General features: G+C 41.8%; 1 protein-coding gene across 2 annotated transcripts; it reads right to left on the bottom strand.

Moving 5' to 3' along the window:
* Positions 1-1,563: 1,563 nt before the first annotated feature.
* LOC124281003 (ankyrin repeat and KH domain-containing protein mask-like) lies at positions 1,564-8,652 on the bottom strand. Of its 2 annotated transcripts, none has more exons than XM_046717013.1 (7): positions 8,269-8,652; positions 7,314-7,451; positions 6,135-6,789; positions 5,951-6,104; positions 5,295-5,683; positions 4,815-4,895; positions 1,564-3,685 (listed from the first exon to the last, which is right to left on the bottom strand). In XM_046717013.1, the coding sequence occupies exons 3-7, from the start codon at positions 6,430-6,432 to the stop codon at positions 3,066-3,068; spliced, it is 1,542 nt and encodes a 513-aa protein (XP_046572969.1). In that variant the 5' UTR covers positions 6,433-6,789; positions 7,314-7,451; positions 8,269-8,652; the 3' UTR covers positions 1,564-3,065. The 2 variants fall into 2 exon arrangements, with proteins under 2 accessions (XP_046572969.1, XP_046572970.1); XM_046717014.1 differs by having other exon boundaries at positions 8,321-8,652.
* Between the last annotated feature and the right edge of the window lie 8,524 nt (positions 8,653-17,176).

Genomic DNA, 17,176 nt, shown 5'->3' with positions numbered 1-17,176 from the left:
AAATAATTTGTAAATACAAGACAGATTCGGTCATATGATGGGATTTCTTTCGCATATGAACTATGAGAAACGCAACATGAAATTGGTAATGTAAGTAGTCAAATTCATTTCATGTTGTCGAGATTCTAGAACATTTAAATTTGATTTCGTGAGGTTGGAATTCAAAACTCTTTTGAAGGTCTGAGTTTGAAAATCCGCTTGTCGTATACGAGGGCCAACATGATCGTAATCGAGTAGCCAGGCAGATCATAACAACCCAGTTTGCTCAGATCTATGTTTAATGATAACCCTCTGGATGCCGATTTTTTTATTCTGACGCACATTTGTATAATGTTTGAAAAGTGACCGCTGTGCGAGAACTGAGTTCGAGCGGCCCTGGAGTGAGTCTAGTTTTACGCCGCTTTGAGCAATATTCCAGCAATATCACGACGGGGGACACAAGAAATGGGCTTCACACATTGTGCCCGTTTGGGGAATCGAACCCGGTCTTTGGCGTGAAGAGCGAAATTCAAGCGCAAATTCTTGGGCGGTTTGAAAGTAGACACTGTTAAATGTTGCAAGAAATTTGATCATGTGTCAACAAACAATTTTCTCCGTTGTTTTTATTGCACACAACCAAAAGCACTGAAAGACTATATGTTTTATTTGGCATTTTTAGGGAAGCAAGGAGCGAACAAAATACGGCCTGATATATAAACGACACAATGGTATATATCAAATGGAATTGTATGCTCGATTACAAACATACCACGTTGTCATACATTCATATACATGGAATATTGTTGAGTGCGGCGTTACAACAAAGACGTAAACCAATTCATTCAATTAAAAGTAACGATCAATAACAATATTATTAACTCTGAAACTATACATCTATTCTAGTCGTCTATGTCTTCTCATTTTAGTTTGTGCGATATATTATACAACATTAGTGGTGAATTGTTTAAGATATTATTGCACATATATGGCAATGTAGTAGTGCGTGTGCATGCGCATGTGCACGTGTATATGCGTGTTTGGCTGCCGGAGTACACCATTCAAACATTAACAATGATGTTCCTTTGCACTTCCATGCTGAAGAACATGTCCCGATGATATGCGGGTTGGAATTGGTCTTCAGAAAACCATGTTTGTAGTTAAAGCCGACTTACGACACCGGGTGGTCAGGTTCAGTGACTTAGTTCATGCACGTCGTCGTATCCCATCGTAGATTGATGCTCATGATATCAATCACAAAATTGTCTGGTCAAGACTATAATATTCTTACTGCCGTCATATACATAGATCATTGCTGAATGCGACAACAGACAAACAAAATCAAGTTCATAAGAATGGTAAATTAAATGGAAAACGTCGCGAAACATCCCCTTGGCCACTCCAGATCACTTCAGGATATGCAGCTGCTGTTCAGATGAAACCTGGATCCATCAGATAACAGTGTCTTGTCAGCTTGGCTCCCTACTCCCAGCTGCTGCTGCTGCATGCAATGATCCATTCATCTAACGCACACCCTCCCATAGACTGGATTTGTCATAGTTTTCTATACAGACATCGACGCCAGTAAACATTTCTTTAACTTTATTGAGGTCACAATGCACCGCTATATACACCGAGGGTCAGGAGAATATCGAAAACCGGTTTTTGTAATTATAATGATAATAATAATTATAATGCTGAATATTTATAACGCGCCTTTCCAGGCTTCATGTCCTGCTTTAAGAGCACAAATATACTCTGATTAGTATAACCCTGGATAACCCAAGCTGCCCATGAGGCGCTAGAAGGTTCATAGTCACATGACTTATCCCACCGGGTACCCATTTTCTGCTGGGTGAACAGAAACAAATTTGAACAATCTCACTTTCCTAACTGAAATGTAAATTGTAATGTAAATGAAAACTGAAAGAAGTATTGTCAGATTTGATAATGTATTTGTAACCATCTCTCACGTGTTTGAAGTTATGTTTATAAGTCTCTGGTTAAATATGGAAACTTAAGATATCTATGCTACTAGTCAACACAATAAAAAGTGCATCTATATGTTCATTCATAATACTCCGTGTGGCACTACAAACGTGAATGCATATGCCGAGGTAGCACACAGGGTAATAATTACAAAGTACAAAAGTCATATTATTATACTTGTTACTAATTCATCTGGGAGTGATAACTGTCCTTGAAATAATTCTGATTATCTATGCAGCTCTCATTGGAACTGTCACTGATTAACATTTGTACCTACTAGTTGAGTTGATGAGAGCTCGACAAATACCTGTCTGGGTGATAGTCCATTTCTAATCACCACAAGTAATGCCAAGTTAACGTGATTTTGATTAATCCCATTTTCCCCGAAGTTACGCCACTGTCAATACGTTGTCCACAGTACGTTCTTCCATCACCCATTTTATACGTACGGTACCCGTGGAGATCCAGGTTAGACTTTGTCTTCAGCAACCCATGCTTGTCATAAGAGGCAACTAACGAGCTCACGTGGACAGGTCTGACTGACACACGTCATCGTATCCCAGTTGCATAGATCGATGCTCGTGGTGTTGATCACAGGATGGTTGGGTCCAGATTGGATTAATTACAGACAGCCAATAAACAGCTGGAACATTGCTCTGTCCAGCATTGAACAAGAAACAAACAAACAAAACAAACGAAAACGTACGGATGAAATACGACGGAGTTAGGACACGTATATGTTTAAAGTCTATCAAATAAATGATAGCATCGTTGACAAAAGTTGTGTCTGACGCAATTCCCTAGTTTGACTTGTCCCATATATATTCCTGGAGGTGGAAAAGGTTATGTAGCTTTATTGCTTTAATGACCGATGAAGTCAAATTCCATTCTTTTTGGACACTGCCTGAACAGCGACTGCAATGTTGACATATATATTCACGGGTGATTGGAATCTGTATTCACGGGTGTATACCGCGAAGCATCGACAACGTTTTAACTATCTCTGATTCATGAAGTCAACATTTGAAGTTTTTCTACTCTATGTCAGCTCTTAGGAAACCATATATAATACATATCTTGCAATCACTGCCTCTTATGCCTTACTTCAAGGGGCAACCACGAGACGCAAGAAGTTTCTGAATTGGGTAATGTCCACGTCGTTTGGCTATCATGGCTGCTGTTTCACCATCATTGTTCCTTGCGCTGAGGTCCACCACATCCTGAGACAGGATATATTTAACTATCACCATATCGCCCCCATGACAGGCGACATGGAGGATGTTGTTACCGCCATCTTTCACTGCCGTCAGATCAGCCCCCTCCTGCGCAAGAATTTCAAAGATGGCGGCACGACCCCACCCAGCTGCCCATAATAGGGGTGTCCTCCCGCCCTGACCTCTACTGTTGATGTCAACCATATTCGTGGCCAGGACAGTCTTCACCATTTCGACTTGTCCTCCACGACAGGCGTAGTGAAGGACGTTGTTACCATCGTCAGCGTTTAGCGACAAGTCAGCTCCTTCATCGGCAAGGAAGTGGGACACTTGTTTATGTTCCTTTCGTACTGCAGTCATCACGGGTGTCTGTCCTCCACTTCCTCTACAGTTGATGTCCAGTTGTCCCTCGGCCAGGATGTCCTTCACTCGCTGTAGGTCACCAAGTCGGCAGGCGTCGTGGAGAGCGGTGTCCAGGCGTTTGTCGGGAGAGGGTTGTTGGGTTTCTGTCAATATACATGCACTCAATCATCATCATCATCATCATCATCATCATCATCATCATCATCATCATCATCATCATCATCATCATCATCATCATCATCATCATCATCATCATCATCATCACCATCATATTTAATTGGTTTCTGTAACAATATACATGCACTCAATCATCATCATCATCATCATCATCATCATCACCATCATATTTAATGGGTTTCTGTAACAATATACATGCACTCAATCATCATCATCATCATCATCATCATCATCATCATCACACCATCATATTTAATGGGTTTCTGTAACAATATACATGCACTCAATCATCATCATATTCATTATGACCATATCATCATCATAATTATTGTATTTAATGGGTTTCTGTAACAATATATATAAGCACTCAAACATAATCATTAACATCATCATCATCTTTAAATCTAATGTTTGTGCGTGCTTCTAAATGATGCCATTTAATCCCGTTGGTGCCAATGGTGCCAATAAGAACAGATACAAACAGTGTCACGGTACTGAAGAAGTAAGGGAAGTCACATGCTATCAGCATTACATTATGCATGTCTTTGAAGTATCGACGTGTTTTACTGACATTAGCTGGACAAATCTTCAATGAGATTGAGGACAGTAAACTGAGAATCGCGTGGTTACAATGTATGGACTGACTAAGACGGTCATTGGTACCTGACACCGCGGCCATATATACTTATATAAACCATGGTCAACCTGGTTCAGGTCGTCGTGAAGTTGCAGTTGTTATGCTGTGGCGTAGACGTTACATCCGCTGTCCCAATGACGCTCAAAAATGAATAACAAAGCTATCTAACAGGCAATTCGTAGTGTACAATCTTCATCAGTACCAAGGGGCGGTGGGGTAGCCTAGTGGTTAAAGCGTTCGCTCGTCAAACTGAAGACCCGGATTCAATTCCCCACATGGGTACAATGCGTGAAGCCCATTTCTGGTGTCCCCCGCCGTGATGTTGCAGGAATATTGCTAAAAGAGGCGTAAAACCATACTCACTCACTCATCAGCACCAGCACCAGTGCTGGTACGATAATACCCACAGATTCACTTTAAGTGACTTGACGGTTATTTGTTCTCTGCTTTCGCCTTACCTTGATTAGGAAACTGTAACGTCTCACTGACGTCAACGTCAACATCAACGTCATCAGCAGCATGTTCCAGCTCACTTAATACTGCAGAGAAGAAACGGTTTATTACAACAGTGGAGCCAATATGTAAGTATACAGTTCAACATACATCTCTGTGCAGTGTGTTCTGTGTTTTAGTAAATCACGGTGGTAAATTCAAGAACGGTGGTTACATCTCCTGACAGCGTCAGACAATCAAATGCTCATTTATGGTACTTGTTGTTACCCTGTATGGCAGTGGGCGTTAACGGGAAAAACAGACATTGGTCGGGGAAAATTGTGTGTCTAAGGGGATTGTGTATGTAAAAGTGTATAATGGTATGGCTAGCAAATACGTGATAAGTCCGGACAAATGCAAACAATACACAACAGTCGTTAAATACGAAAAGAGAATAATTTTGAGCATTATACTCCATACTGCACGTCAAAGCTGCTTATTTTTACCTTGCTCGACATAATCCTGTGCAGCCTCATGGTCCTGTTGCTCCTTGTCACATGACGCATCCTCTAGTTCACTGTGACCTTCCCCTGTAGTTTCAACATCTGGTGGCTCCTTTACATTCCCTGTATCGTCAGATAAAACCTGATCTTCGAATTCTTGTCCAGGAATCGTGATGGGTATTTCACTGTCACTCGGAGGATCCCTGTTTTCGGGGTCTTGATTTAAGTCTTGTGTGGTACCAGCCACCTGGGAATAGTCCACCTCCGACGGGTCTTCACTTCCATCTTGTTGACAGAGTTCATGAGTTGTGTCAGTCTCACGTGGAGTTGTCTCCTGCTCTTGCGGCGGCGTTCTCGTTCTGAAGTGTGGTCTCCTGCTCCTGACGCGTGGTCTCATTCTCCTGCAGTGTGGTCTCCTGCTCCTGACGCGTGGTCTCATTCTCTGAAGTGTGGTCTCCTGCTCCTGACGCGTGGTCTCATTCTCCTGAAGTGTGGCCTCATGCTCCTGACGCGTGGTCTCATTCTCCTGCAGTGTGGTCTCCTGCTCCTGACGCGTGGTCTCATGCTCCTGACGCGTGGTCTCATTCTCCTGCAGTGTGGTCTCCTGCTCCTGACGCGTGGTCTCATTCTCCTGCAGGGTGGTCTCATGCTCCTGACGCGTGGTCTCCTGCTCCTGACGCGTGGTCACATTCTCTTGCGGTGTTATCTCATGTTCCTGAAGTGTGGTCTCATCCTCCTCTGGTTTGATCTCAGTCTCTTTCAGTGTGTTCTCATTCTCTAGGAGTGAGTCCGTAGCTCCCAGTGGCCCAATCTCATTCACTGTAAACTCCCCTCCACTGTGTCGTTCCGATCCTGAAGATGCAATTGATCCTCTCTTGGTCCCCGTATCTTCAACTGTGTCGTGTTGATCGGATCCCGGTGGTGTCCCAGAGATCCCTAGTTCCTTGTTGATCAACAAATCATCACTTCCCGCAATGCTGGTCAATTCCCTGTGTCCCTGTGACTGTATCGTCAACTGAGCAAAGTTGATCAGATCCAGGTGTAGTCCCACGTTGGTCCCTCTCAAAAGAAGGATCAGTCTTACCGCAGTCCTGTGTTGGTCCAGTGTCACCTGGTTCTCCCTCCCTGGATGGATCCTCATTGTGATCACATTCCTGTGTGGTCCTGGCGTCCTGTGATTTCCTGTTCATTGATGGATCTGATGGATCCTTGCTTTCATCATGCTCATCTAGTTCCTTTGTTCTCTTGTAATCCTGATTCAGTTCATCTTCGTGTTCATCCTTATCAGTTTCATTTGTAGGCCTGGTTTCCTCTGCTTTCTCCTCGCATAATGTATCTCCACTTTCACCATGCTGATGAAATGTCTGTGTCGTATTGGTGTCCTCTGGTTCCTCCACCACCCCTGTATTGTCCCCGCCACCAGGTCTTACAGAGTCCTGCTCCTCCTCCTCACCCCCAAGATGCCCAGCGTCTTTGGCACCCTTCTCTTCTCTCACAGCTGAATCACAAAATGACAATCACAAAGTGCTTATATTCAATGATTCATAAACATACTACACAGCTTAAAACAATTCAATGGACAAAGGTCACTTGCGCTTCATAACGACATAAATACTGCCGATGTGCAGCGCCTATAACTACGCCTAAATTTTAATTACACCCCCAGATCCACTTAGTAGTAAGTGAATGAGTGAGTGAGTTTGGTTTTACGCCGCTTTTAGCAACATTCTAGCTATATCACGGCGGGGGACACCAGAAATGGACTTCACACATTGTACCCATGTAGGGAATCGAACCCGGGACTGCGGCGTGACGAGTAGGCTACCCCACAGCCTCTAGTAAGCGGTGAAATATATTGTGTAAATTATGGCGGTTTAACCATAACAAATATCTGGATTGTATCTTATATGTGATGCATTCTCATTATAAATATTGGTTATATCCATTCGCCTTTTGACGAAAAGGTAGTGATTTTATCATTTTGCAATTCGGAATGATCCCCGCCTTATTTGACTTACATACCTCCAGAGATCTCCTCCGCTCCTGCTGGTGGTTCTGTTTTAGTGTACACCTCCCCATCCTCGTCCTTGGCAGTCCACAGACAGCACGGGAGGAACAGTGATCCCGACATATCTCACACAGGTACTTGTTTCCGGAACACTGGGGGAGGAAAACATCTGCGGTTAACTGAACATCTTTACTGAAACATGACTCCTGACAGGTACCTAAGCAAACAAATTTACAAATAGGTGATTGGAACATCCACGCAGCTTAGTGAGTGTGGTGTTTTTGTTTTGTATTTATCATTTACAAAATGGGTTCTGTCAGTAAAGATCCACATTAGAATTGGTCTTCCGCACCCCCATTGTTGTTGAGGCGACTAACAGTGTATCACAATTGTGTAGACAGAAGCTCATGCTGTTGATCACTGCACTGTCTGATCCAGACTCGATGTTTTAAAGATCGATGCCATATAGCTGGAATGCGGGGTGCGGGGTCACCCTCTCTACCCACCCAGCAACAACAACAACACTAAGACAACAACCCCAAACTCCCAAAACAACACAAAACCCCAAAACATATTTTATTTAATTTGAAAGCTGCAATGATGCTGGTCTCAAATGGAATTACTAGTACTCACTAGACCGCATCAAGAATCAAGAATCATAATCAGGGCAAGTTGTGCATTCGGAACAACCAATAAAGGTTATTGCCGTAACAATATACAAACGGGATCGATCCACTGTGATACGTTACACATACCAATTTCGTGTTCATGATAAAGTAACTGGTCTCGTAAGTAATATTTGCTGTGTTAGCTGGCATCATGACTTTACTAAGTCACATCTCTGTAATCGAGTAAAATGAATTCGGATGTACGTCATTTTGCTGTGGTTACTATTACGTAAACAACGATAAGAGTGATGGATAGGAGTTAAACTGAGTACAGAGCGTCAACTGAATGCTTTCTACCCACCGTGTTGCCCAGACAAGGCGTGTCACTCAGTCTACTTCCTGGATGAGCGTACCTTCTACGTCCACCATTTTGTGAAACCATGGATTAGCAACATGTCTTCTTCCATTGTTGAAACATCTCACCAACCACAAAAAACAGTTTCCAGCACAGTCAAATTAGAAAGACTGAAAAAGATATAGTTCCATAAACTAATATTGGGTTAAGCCAAGGAGACACTTTTACCCCAGATCTCGCTGTGTTATCCCTTCCGTGAACTTGGCAATGCTGACTGGATGGGTATATATAAAGGGGTATTCTTGTTTACATTATTCACAATGGTGGTCCACCCAGTCACGCCGCTATTTTCAATAGTAAAGCAGAGCAGGTTACGGGTGTGCGTGTGTGTAAAGCAATTGTAAGCATTCACGCTGCATGTTTCCCTGACCTATTTCATTTCAATAGCGACACAAGACGCCCATACAGGTGCACATCCGCATTTTGAATCACGCAGTGTCACGCATGAGAGGTTTTGAAATATAGAAACAACTGGAGAAGATTACACAGCTTTTCAAAAAGTAATAAAATAGTTCAAATACGTCGTGGATAACCACTGATAGGTGTAGCCTCCAGCATGTGACATGACACTAACTTTCTTTGTCTTTTGACATGGGCTACGTTGGGTCAGATACAACAAATACCAACCCATGGTGACAAAATAAACATAGGACCTAGTGGAGAACTATAAATGCATGCCTGTTAGCTGCGTATGTGAATGTTATTGAAATGTAAATATATTATGCAAGTGGTGTACGAAAATTAGGACATTGTGTATTGGACTTGTTTGTTTTTTGTTTGACGCTGTCCTCGAAAGTATTTAAGCAAATAACAGTGGCTTTTATCACATCGAGTTTTGGCCACTCAATCTGGTGATCGATAGAGTGAGCAGCGACCAGCGGTCACAGGGTACTAGGAATGCAATGAACCATGTCACAGATCCACGTGGTCAACTCTGGTGATCAATTTTAACCTTATATCACTCTATGGATGCATTTGGAATGTGTCTGTGTGTGTGCGTGCGTGTGCGTGCGTGTGTGTATGGGGGGGGGAGTGGGACAGAGATTGTTTGAGTGAGAGTAAATGCGTTGTGTGTGTGTGTGTGTGTGTGTGTGTGTGTGCGTGCGTGTGCGCGCGCGTATGTGTGTTTGCATTTATGCCAGTGTTTCTGTCAGTGTAACATTTTTACTGTATGTGTGCGTGTTTAAATCGGGGATAGGTGGAGGTGGGTGGTGGTATGTTGGGTAGAGCCGTGTTATACATCATGCTATCTCGGGCAGAGCTACACTGCTACACAAATCTACGCTAGCTGGAACTACAGGTTATACACCATGTTAATAACCTCAAACAAACACGACATACACAGCGCTATGTGGGCAATGCCATACATCATGGTAAATCACCTCGTGCTAAAACGCTAACTGGGTATAGCAGCAATGTCATTCACCAAGCCAAACGATGATTATGCTGAAATGTCATACACCACACGATGTGGGGAAGAGCTATGTTATACACTATGCTCAACAGCCTCAGGCTAAATTGTCATACACACCGCTGTGTTGGGAAGGGCTACGATGTTATTCACCATGCTAAACAGCCTCAGGCTAAACTGTCATACACACCGCTATGTGGGGAAGGGCTATATGTTATACACCATGTTCAACAGCCTCAGGCTAAATTGTCATACACACCGCTGTGTTGGGAAGGGCTACGATGTTATTCACCATGCTAAACAGTCTCAGGCTAAACTGTCATACACACCGCTATGTGGGGAAGGGCTATATGTTATACACCATGCTAAACAGCCTCAGGCTAAACTGTCATACACACACCGCGTTATGTGGGGAAGAGCTCAGGCTAAACTGTCATGTTATACACCATGCTAAACAGCCTCAGGCTAAACTGTCATACACACCGCTGTGTTGGGAAGAGCTACGATGTTATTGACCATGCTAAACAGTCTCAGGCTAAACTGTCATACACACCGCTATGTGGGGAAGGGCTACGATGTTATTCACCATGCTAAACAGCCTCAGGCTAAACTGTCATACACACCGCTATGTTGGGAAGGGCTACGATGTTATTCACCATGCTAAACAGTCTCAGGCTAAACTGTCATACACACCGCTATGTGGGGAAGAGCTATGTTATACACCATGCTAAACAGCCTCAGGCTAAACTGTCATACACACCGCTATGTGGGGAAGAGCTATGTTATACACCATGCTAAACAGCCTCAGGCTAAACTGTCATACACACCGCTATGTGGGGAAGAGCTACGATGTTATACACCATGCTAAACAGCCTCAGGCTAAACTGTCATACACACCGCTATGTGGGGAAGAGCTATGTTATACACCATGCTAAACAGTCTCAGGCTAAACTGTCATACACACCGCTGTGTTGGGAAGGGCTACGATGTTATTGACCATGCTAAACAGTCTCAGGCTAAACTGTCATACACACCGCTATGTGGGGAAGAGCTATGTTATACACCATGCTAAACAGGCTCAGACTAAACTGTCATACACACCGCTGTGTTGGGAAGGGCTACGATGTTATGCACCATGCTAAACAGTCCTCAGGCTAAACTGTCATACACACCGCTGTGTTGGGAAGGGCTACGATGTTATACACCATGCTAAACAGCCTCAGGCTAAATTGACATACACACCGCTGTGTTGGGAAGGGCTACGATGTTATTGACCATGCTAAACAATCTCAGGCTAAACTGTCATACACACCGCTATGTGGGGAAGAGCTATGTTATACACCATGCTAAACAGTCTCAGACTAAACTGTCATACACACCGCTATGTGGGGAAGAGCTATATGTTATACACCATGCTAAACAGCCTCAGGCTAAACTGTCATACACACCTCTGTGTTGGGAAGAGCTACGATGTTATTCACCATGCTAACAGTCTTAGGCTAAACTGTCATACACAACGCTACCCTGACAAGCAAATGACCTCTTACGACATGCATGGTTTGCTGAAGACCAATTCTAACCCGAAACTTTACGAGTGATGAACCAGTATGAAGAGTCCTGGAAGTTGCATGCATAAAATTTACATCAAAGCGTCATTTCTTGCACGAAATAGTGTTATATCGAAAAATGAAACTGCTGGTGTTTCCTGTACTTTGAAATGATGTGGAACATTTGAAGAAATTATTTTTGTATGAATGTTTTCAAAATAGGGAGCATTTCAAATCCAACTTCAATGTCACCTCAGAAGCTTGTCAGCCTCGGTAACTAACACGTACCATTGATCTGAGTACTCACATAACGAAGTATGCGACGATTGTCCCCGCAGTTCCGTAATAATTTACCTACATATATTTTCGCTTTAGAATAAGCTTAGATTGTTTGATGCTATCCTAACGTTGTTCTGGAATATCAAAGTGAGTCAGAATTTCCAGAAACGCAAGAAGAAGCACTAATAAAATATGGCCAAGATGAGTGTGAAATGTATTTCTTTTATTTAAAGAAAGAACGTCTCTCCATGGTTTATACATGTGTGAGCAAAACAATATTGCCATGGTTGGACAGTATATAACTGTTTGATGTCCAACGCCCATTCTCGATAGATCGTTTCCTTTACGTTTCCGGGTCTCTAGTCGTACTTTGTCCTCCAAACAACACCATTTGGATCGTCATTTCCAGCATACTATCAGGAAAAAATGTATCGCAATTTATGAACAGATATTTTCTGATTTTTTAAACATTGTCCTTTTTGTACAGCTTTATGAGCAATTATTTTATGAGATACAACGCACAGACCCCAACGTTAAGACCACTGTTTCTATATTAGTGAAAGAGTGATCTAGTTTAAACATTGCTACTGAACTTTATTTACACTTCGGCCGTGATATGCCGCAGCAGTGCTGCCACACAACAAAAAGGCCATCGATTTTAGATATATAAGGTTAACGATATTTACCTTGATTCCTTGGCTGATATAAGTACATAACTTCAATGCAAGAGAATATCCAAGCTTGATTTTACACCGAAACAAATTCCACGTGGTCTAAGGGGCAAAGTAGCTATAAACAGACCACTGAAAAACAGTAATGGCATCTTTCTGGTTTCCACTCACTCTGCAGCCAGAAGGGGTATTTTCTTTGTTATGATCATAAACCTCTTGGGGTCGCATCGGTATTTTTTATCCTCGTTTAATGATTGTGCGAAACAACGATATAAATTTACTGTCATCATGTCTTAATTTGCATATGTTACGTTTTTCTGAGACCACATAAGACATATGGTGGAATTGTTGATTTATCTGTTTTTCGACTGGACTTAAATTTGGAGAAGGTTTCAATATTTCTTTGTTTAACGGGTTATGTATTCCACAACTAAATAGAAGATGGGATGAATGATAAGATTCAGAAATCTTTGTACGTAGGCATCACTATGTAATGAGCAGTTCTGAAACAGTAATCTATGTTTGTCCGTTAGTACTGATGTTTCCAAGGCCTTATCAATTATTGTGACCTTGGATATTTCAATCTTCATTTGTTTAGATGTTGATATGTCATGAAAACTTTATCCTTAGCAAATTTTGAGTGGGTGTCTGAAGAGGACTTCCACGCAACAAATCACCACCTTGGCATTTTTTTCACCGCATCTCCTTCACAAGCATGAGTATAACAAATAGAGTCTCGTTATAGTAAACACCGTCTCCTGTTAGCAGATCATAGCAATTATCCTTTTTTTGACAGAAATGTCAAGCCCTTCATGAATTATGTAAGACATCCTGTCTCTCGAGCTCACTATGTTTGCTGAAGTTTTGCTGCATATACAGGTGTCTTGAATGAATCTTTCTTGTCGAAGGACGAAATGCCAGGGTTCTTTGACCATGAACAGCATCACGTGTGTTATATCAACATCATTACTAATTTTCTCGGTGATACAGTTTACCGAGTGTGGAAAACCTTACTTTGATTTTCTGTGTCTTTGAAACCATTTCTGTTCAGGTCTATGTTGTTTTGTTTCACCTGTTTCAAAGTCCCTTGTGAGATAAACGTATTCGCTTCGTTGGAACGGTTTTGAGAAAGAAATCTGGCTATGCAGGATTGAACCGGTAAATCAGAAATTAGAAATCACGGACTCATAACTACTGGTTGTGTTTAGCGTGAGCGTAACACAACTTCTTTGTCTTTTTCTTAAACAGCCATTGCCTTTGTCTTGATGCTCTCGCCTATTGTCTTTTGCTGGTGGGAATTTCAGAAGGTTATAGGGTCATATCTGTCTCTGTCTTTGTGTCTCTCTCTCTCTGTGTCTCTCTCTCTCTGTCTCTGTCTCTCTCTTTCTCCCTCTCTCTCTGACCCGTGAAGATCCGGGGTAGAAAAGGTCTTCAGCAACACATGCTTGCCACAAAAGGCGACTATGCTTGTCGTAAGAGGCGACTAACGGGATCGGGTGGTCAGGCTCGCTGACTTGGTTGACACATGTCATCGGTTCCCAAATGCGCAGATCGATGCTCATGCTGTTGATCACTGGATTGTCTGGTCCAGACTCGATTATTTACAGACCGCCGCCATATAGCTGGAATATTGCTGAGTAAAACTAATCTTATTCACTAAACTCTCTCTCTCTCGTCAAAAACATTCGTTAGCTGTTAGCTTCGTTGTGGTTGGTTTCAACCATCACGTCCACGCTGTGTGCCAAGTGTGTGTATTGTATAACGTGACTTATAAATTTACACATCAAATGGAACCTTCACCTCTCTCTGTAGGAGATTCATGTAGACTTAGAGACCCTTTCATACGCATGATACTTTTCTCAGATTCTCACTGTGTGTAAAACAATGGTCGTTTTGTGTGCGCTGAACTGTCTCAACATTATTTGTTTCTACAACAGAAAATTTAAAAATATATAACAAAAATAATGCCAGTATGTTGAATCTCCGTGGACTGGTTCAGCATTTTACTCAATGACTCTTGAACTAAGGTATTGACCTATACGTCAAAGTTGTGATAAGCGCTGTTCCCAAACCCATCCTTTTTGATCAGGGTTCTTTAATTATTTATACTAAGCCTGTTAGGGGATGGTAATGGCAGTCTTTTGAATCTCCATGGACTATATCGGCATTCTACTCAATGACTCTCTGAACTACGCATAGTGCATGTACCGTTTGTTTATTTATTTGTTTGTTGTTCAACGCCGCACTCGTAATATTCCTATTATAGTGCGATGGTCTGTAAATAACTGAGTTGGACCAGACAATCCAATGATCAGCAAGAACAGCAAGAGCATCGGTCTATGCAACTGAGATCCGATGACATGTGTCAACCAAGTCAGCAAGTCTAACAACCCGAACGCGTTAGTCGCCTTTTACGACAAGCATGGGTGGCTGAAGACCAGTTCTAACCCGGAACATAACGGTAGATCCGACTTTGTTACTGAAAAATAGAAAACAAGAACCGGATTGTCTGCACCGGGCACAATGCAATGCTCGCTGTGATAGGTATCTTAGTTGAACAATAATGCAGGAAACTAGTCTATCAATCTGCACACTTTACGACATCTGCATTTCGAGCAAGCAAACCTGCGTAAACAAACCGTCCAATGATCAGTAGTGTTTTCCGCATAACTGTGCCCGGTGAAGGAAAATTAGTCGATTACAAATTTAATTTATGTAGGGGAGTGTCAGGATGACCTATTTGAGGAAACAAGTGGAAAATAACTAGAAGTACAAAGGCAAAGAGTTTTACTCAGTTTATTAACACAACACATTAGCGTGAGTGAGTGAGTTTAGTTTTAGACCGCACTCAGCAATATCCCAGCTATATGGCGGCGGTCTGTAAATAATCGAGTATGAACCGGACAATCCAGTGATCAACAGGATGAGCATCGATCTACACACTTATGAACCGATGACATGTGATCCCGTTAGTCGCCTCTTACGACAAGCATGGGTTACTGAAGATCAATTCTAATCCCGATCTTCACGGGTCCGACACATTACATAATCAATCAAGTGGAAAAATACACCAAATACACCTTGGAGTCGGCCTCGGAGTTGGAAAACCAAAGTTGTGCTATAAGTGCCACGAAAGCGAATTGCTATGAAAACATCGGATTACCGTACATCAGATTAGCGCGCAACCCCAATACTCGATCTGTGAGCCTCTTAACTGAGATGAAGTTTCAGTTGTTTTAAGTTTCAGCACGTACGTGACCCCACTTGTGAAAGGAATACGAGATGCACGTGCAGGTCATAGTGACCCAACCACCGCAATCGACAATGCTGTTAGAGGTATTAGTGATATGTTCTACAAAAAAAATCTATCTCTCTAGAGAAACTCAGTAAGATATACCAATGGAAAAATTTAAGGAAGCTAAAAAAGGAAAAAAATGCATAAAATAAAGACTGATGGCTCCTTTATAAAATCAAAAGCCAAATGGATTGAACAAGGAGAAAAATCATCCAAATACTTTTTACAATTTAAATCCAGAATGTGCCCAGATAAAAAGCACATTAGGTATTAACTATAGTTATATAGTTTTGTAATGAATTATGATAATTGTTAAAAGAACCTTTTTGTTCCTGGCCGAATTGGTCAAAGTTCCGTCAACTTTCTTTCATGTAAAATATCTACTCTTAAAATATATCCAAGTTCATTAAGATTGTTTGTAAACACTTTAATTGATGCATCATTTTGTCATCTTGTACATTTTGTATGTACTCCTTTGTTATACTCGTTTTCCCGCGTGAGCGGGCATCTCACTGTGAACTACCTGAGGGAAGTTGATCTGTATCATAAATTGTATCATAAATTCAAATATAGACATATTAGAAAATGTTCACAGGTTATTCATGAAATCTGTCCTGAAACTACACAAGTGTACACCATCCTACATGCTCTACAGAAAGACTGGACGAATTCACATCTCTGTATATATCAAAAGTGAATAATTTCAGTTTGGTTTAAATTTGCTACTAATGTACATCAAAATATTTATCAAATTTCTACCATGACTACGGTATCAGACGACGACTCACATTCCTTTGTTTTTCTTGTGTATTGAGAGTCTCGGGAACACTAAATTCAGTGTTCACTGTAGCTTGTCCGTTCCCGCGAAAGCGACACTTAATTTGAGGTGGTTTGGTCCAGATTTCGCTTTCCCGGGCCATAACCTACACCGGTTATTGTGCTTGATGAACCAATAACTAATTAGTCTAATCACTAAAGCAGAACAACAGTCGCAACGCTAGTTACAAGAGCCAGGTCAACCGACTACAGAAATATAGATTTTGGCAATAATTCAGCTAGTGAAAATTAATTGTCAAATTACAACTCACTCACTTAAAAAGGACAATAAACCATCACCACTTGGGTAAGTGCAAAAACAGTTAGAGATTCGATAATTGCTTAGAGAATCAAGTGACACTGAATATCGCTCGCTGAGCTAGTTCATGACGTATAAGTAATAGTATATAAGTCCATTTACAAAAAACAAACACAGGTTCTTGGCTCGGTCAAACTAATCTATAGATTAACCTAATATTAAAAACGAACTGTCATAAAACAGTATACTCGAAACATACATAAGCAATAGGACCTGTAATTCTCGCGAGGCGTTACTTCCGGTACTAAGTTGGTTTCCGACTCCCTTTGCGGGCTTCAATTTGCGATTTACGAGACTGGACCCTGATTACTTTCCGTATCAGATTCCCGGTGACAAGCGTACATGTTCAAGAACCAGTTCTGGGTCCAAATTGCGCGACCGCCAAACATGATTTTACGAGACCGGACCAAGTATTCGTTCTTTGTCACGACCAAAAATGACATCTCACTATATTGAAATATAGTGAGAGAGTTAAGTGTACTGGAACAGTGTAATTTAGATGTAGTGAGAATACTT

Source organism: Haliotis rubra, unplaced genomic scaffold (genome assembly GCF_003918875.1).
Source record: "Haliotis rubra isolate DU_JTF1 unplaced genomic scaffold, ASM391887v1 Scf278, whole genome shotgun sequence".
Classification (NCBI taxonomy): Eukaryota; Metazoa; Mollusca; class Gastropoda; order Lepetellida; family Haliotidae; genus Haliotis; species Haliotis rubra.
This window is presented reverse-complemented; position numbering and strand designations above follow the sequence as displayed.

What these genes read in the sequence shown, in the direction of transcription:
- LOC124281003 (XM_046717013.1), bottom strand. Translation starts at nt 6,432, where the DNA reads ATGAGGATCCATCCAGGGAGGGAGAACCAGGTGACACTGGACCAACAC. An exon ending in CGTCAGGAGCAGGAGACCAC is followed by an intron (nt 5,684 to 5,950) that starts GCGTCAGGAGCA and finishes CAGGAGAATGAG; the next exon opens with ACCACGCGTCAGGAGCAGGA. An exon ending in ACAGGATTATGTCGAGCAAG is followed by an intron (nt 4,896 to 5,294) that starts GTAAAAATAAGC and finishes TCTTCTCTGCAG; the next exon opens with TATTAAGTGAGCTGGAACAT.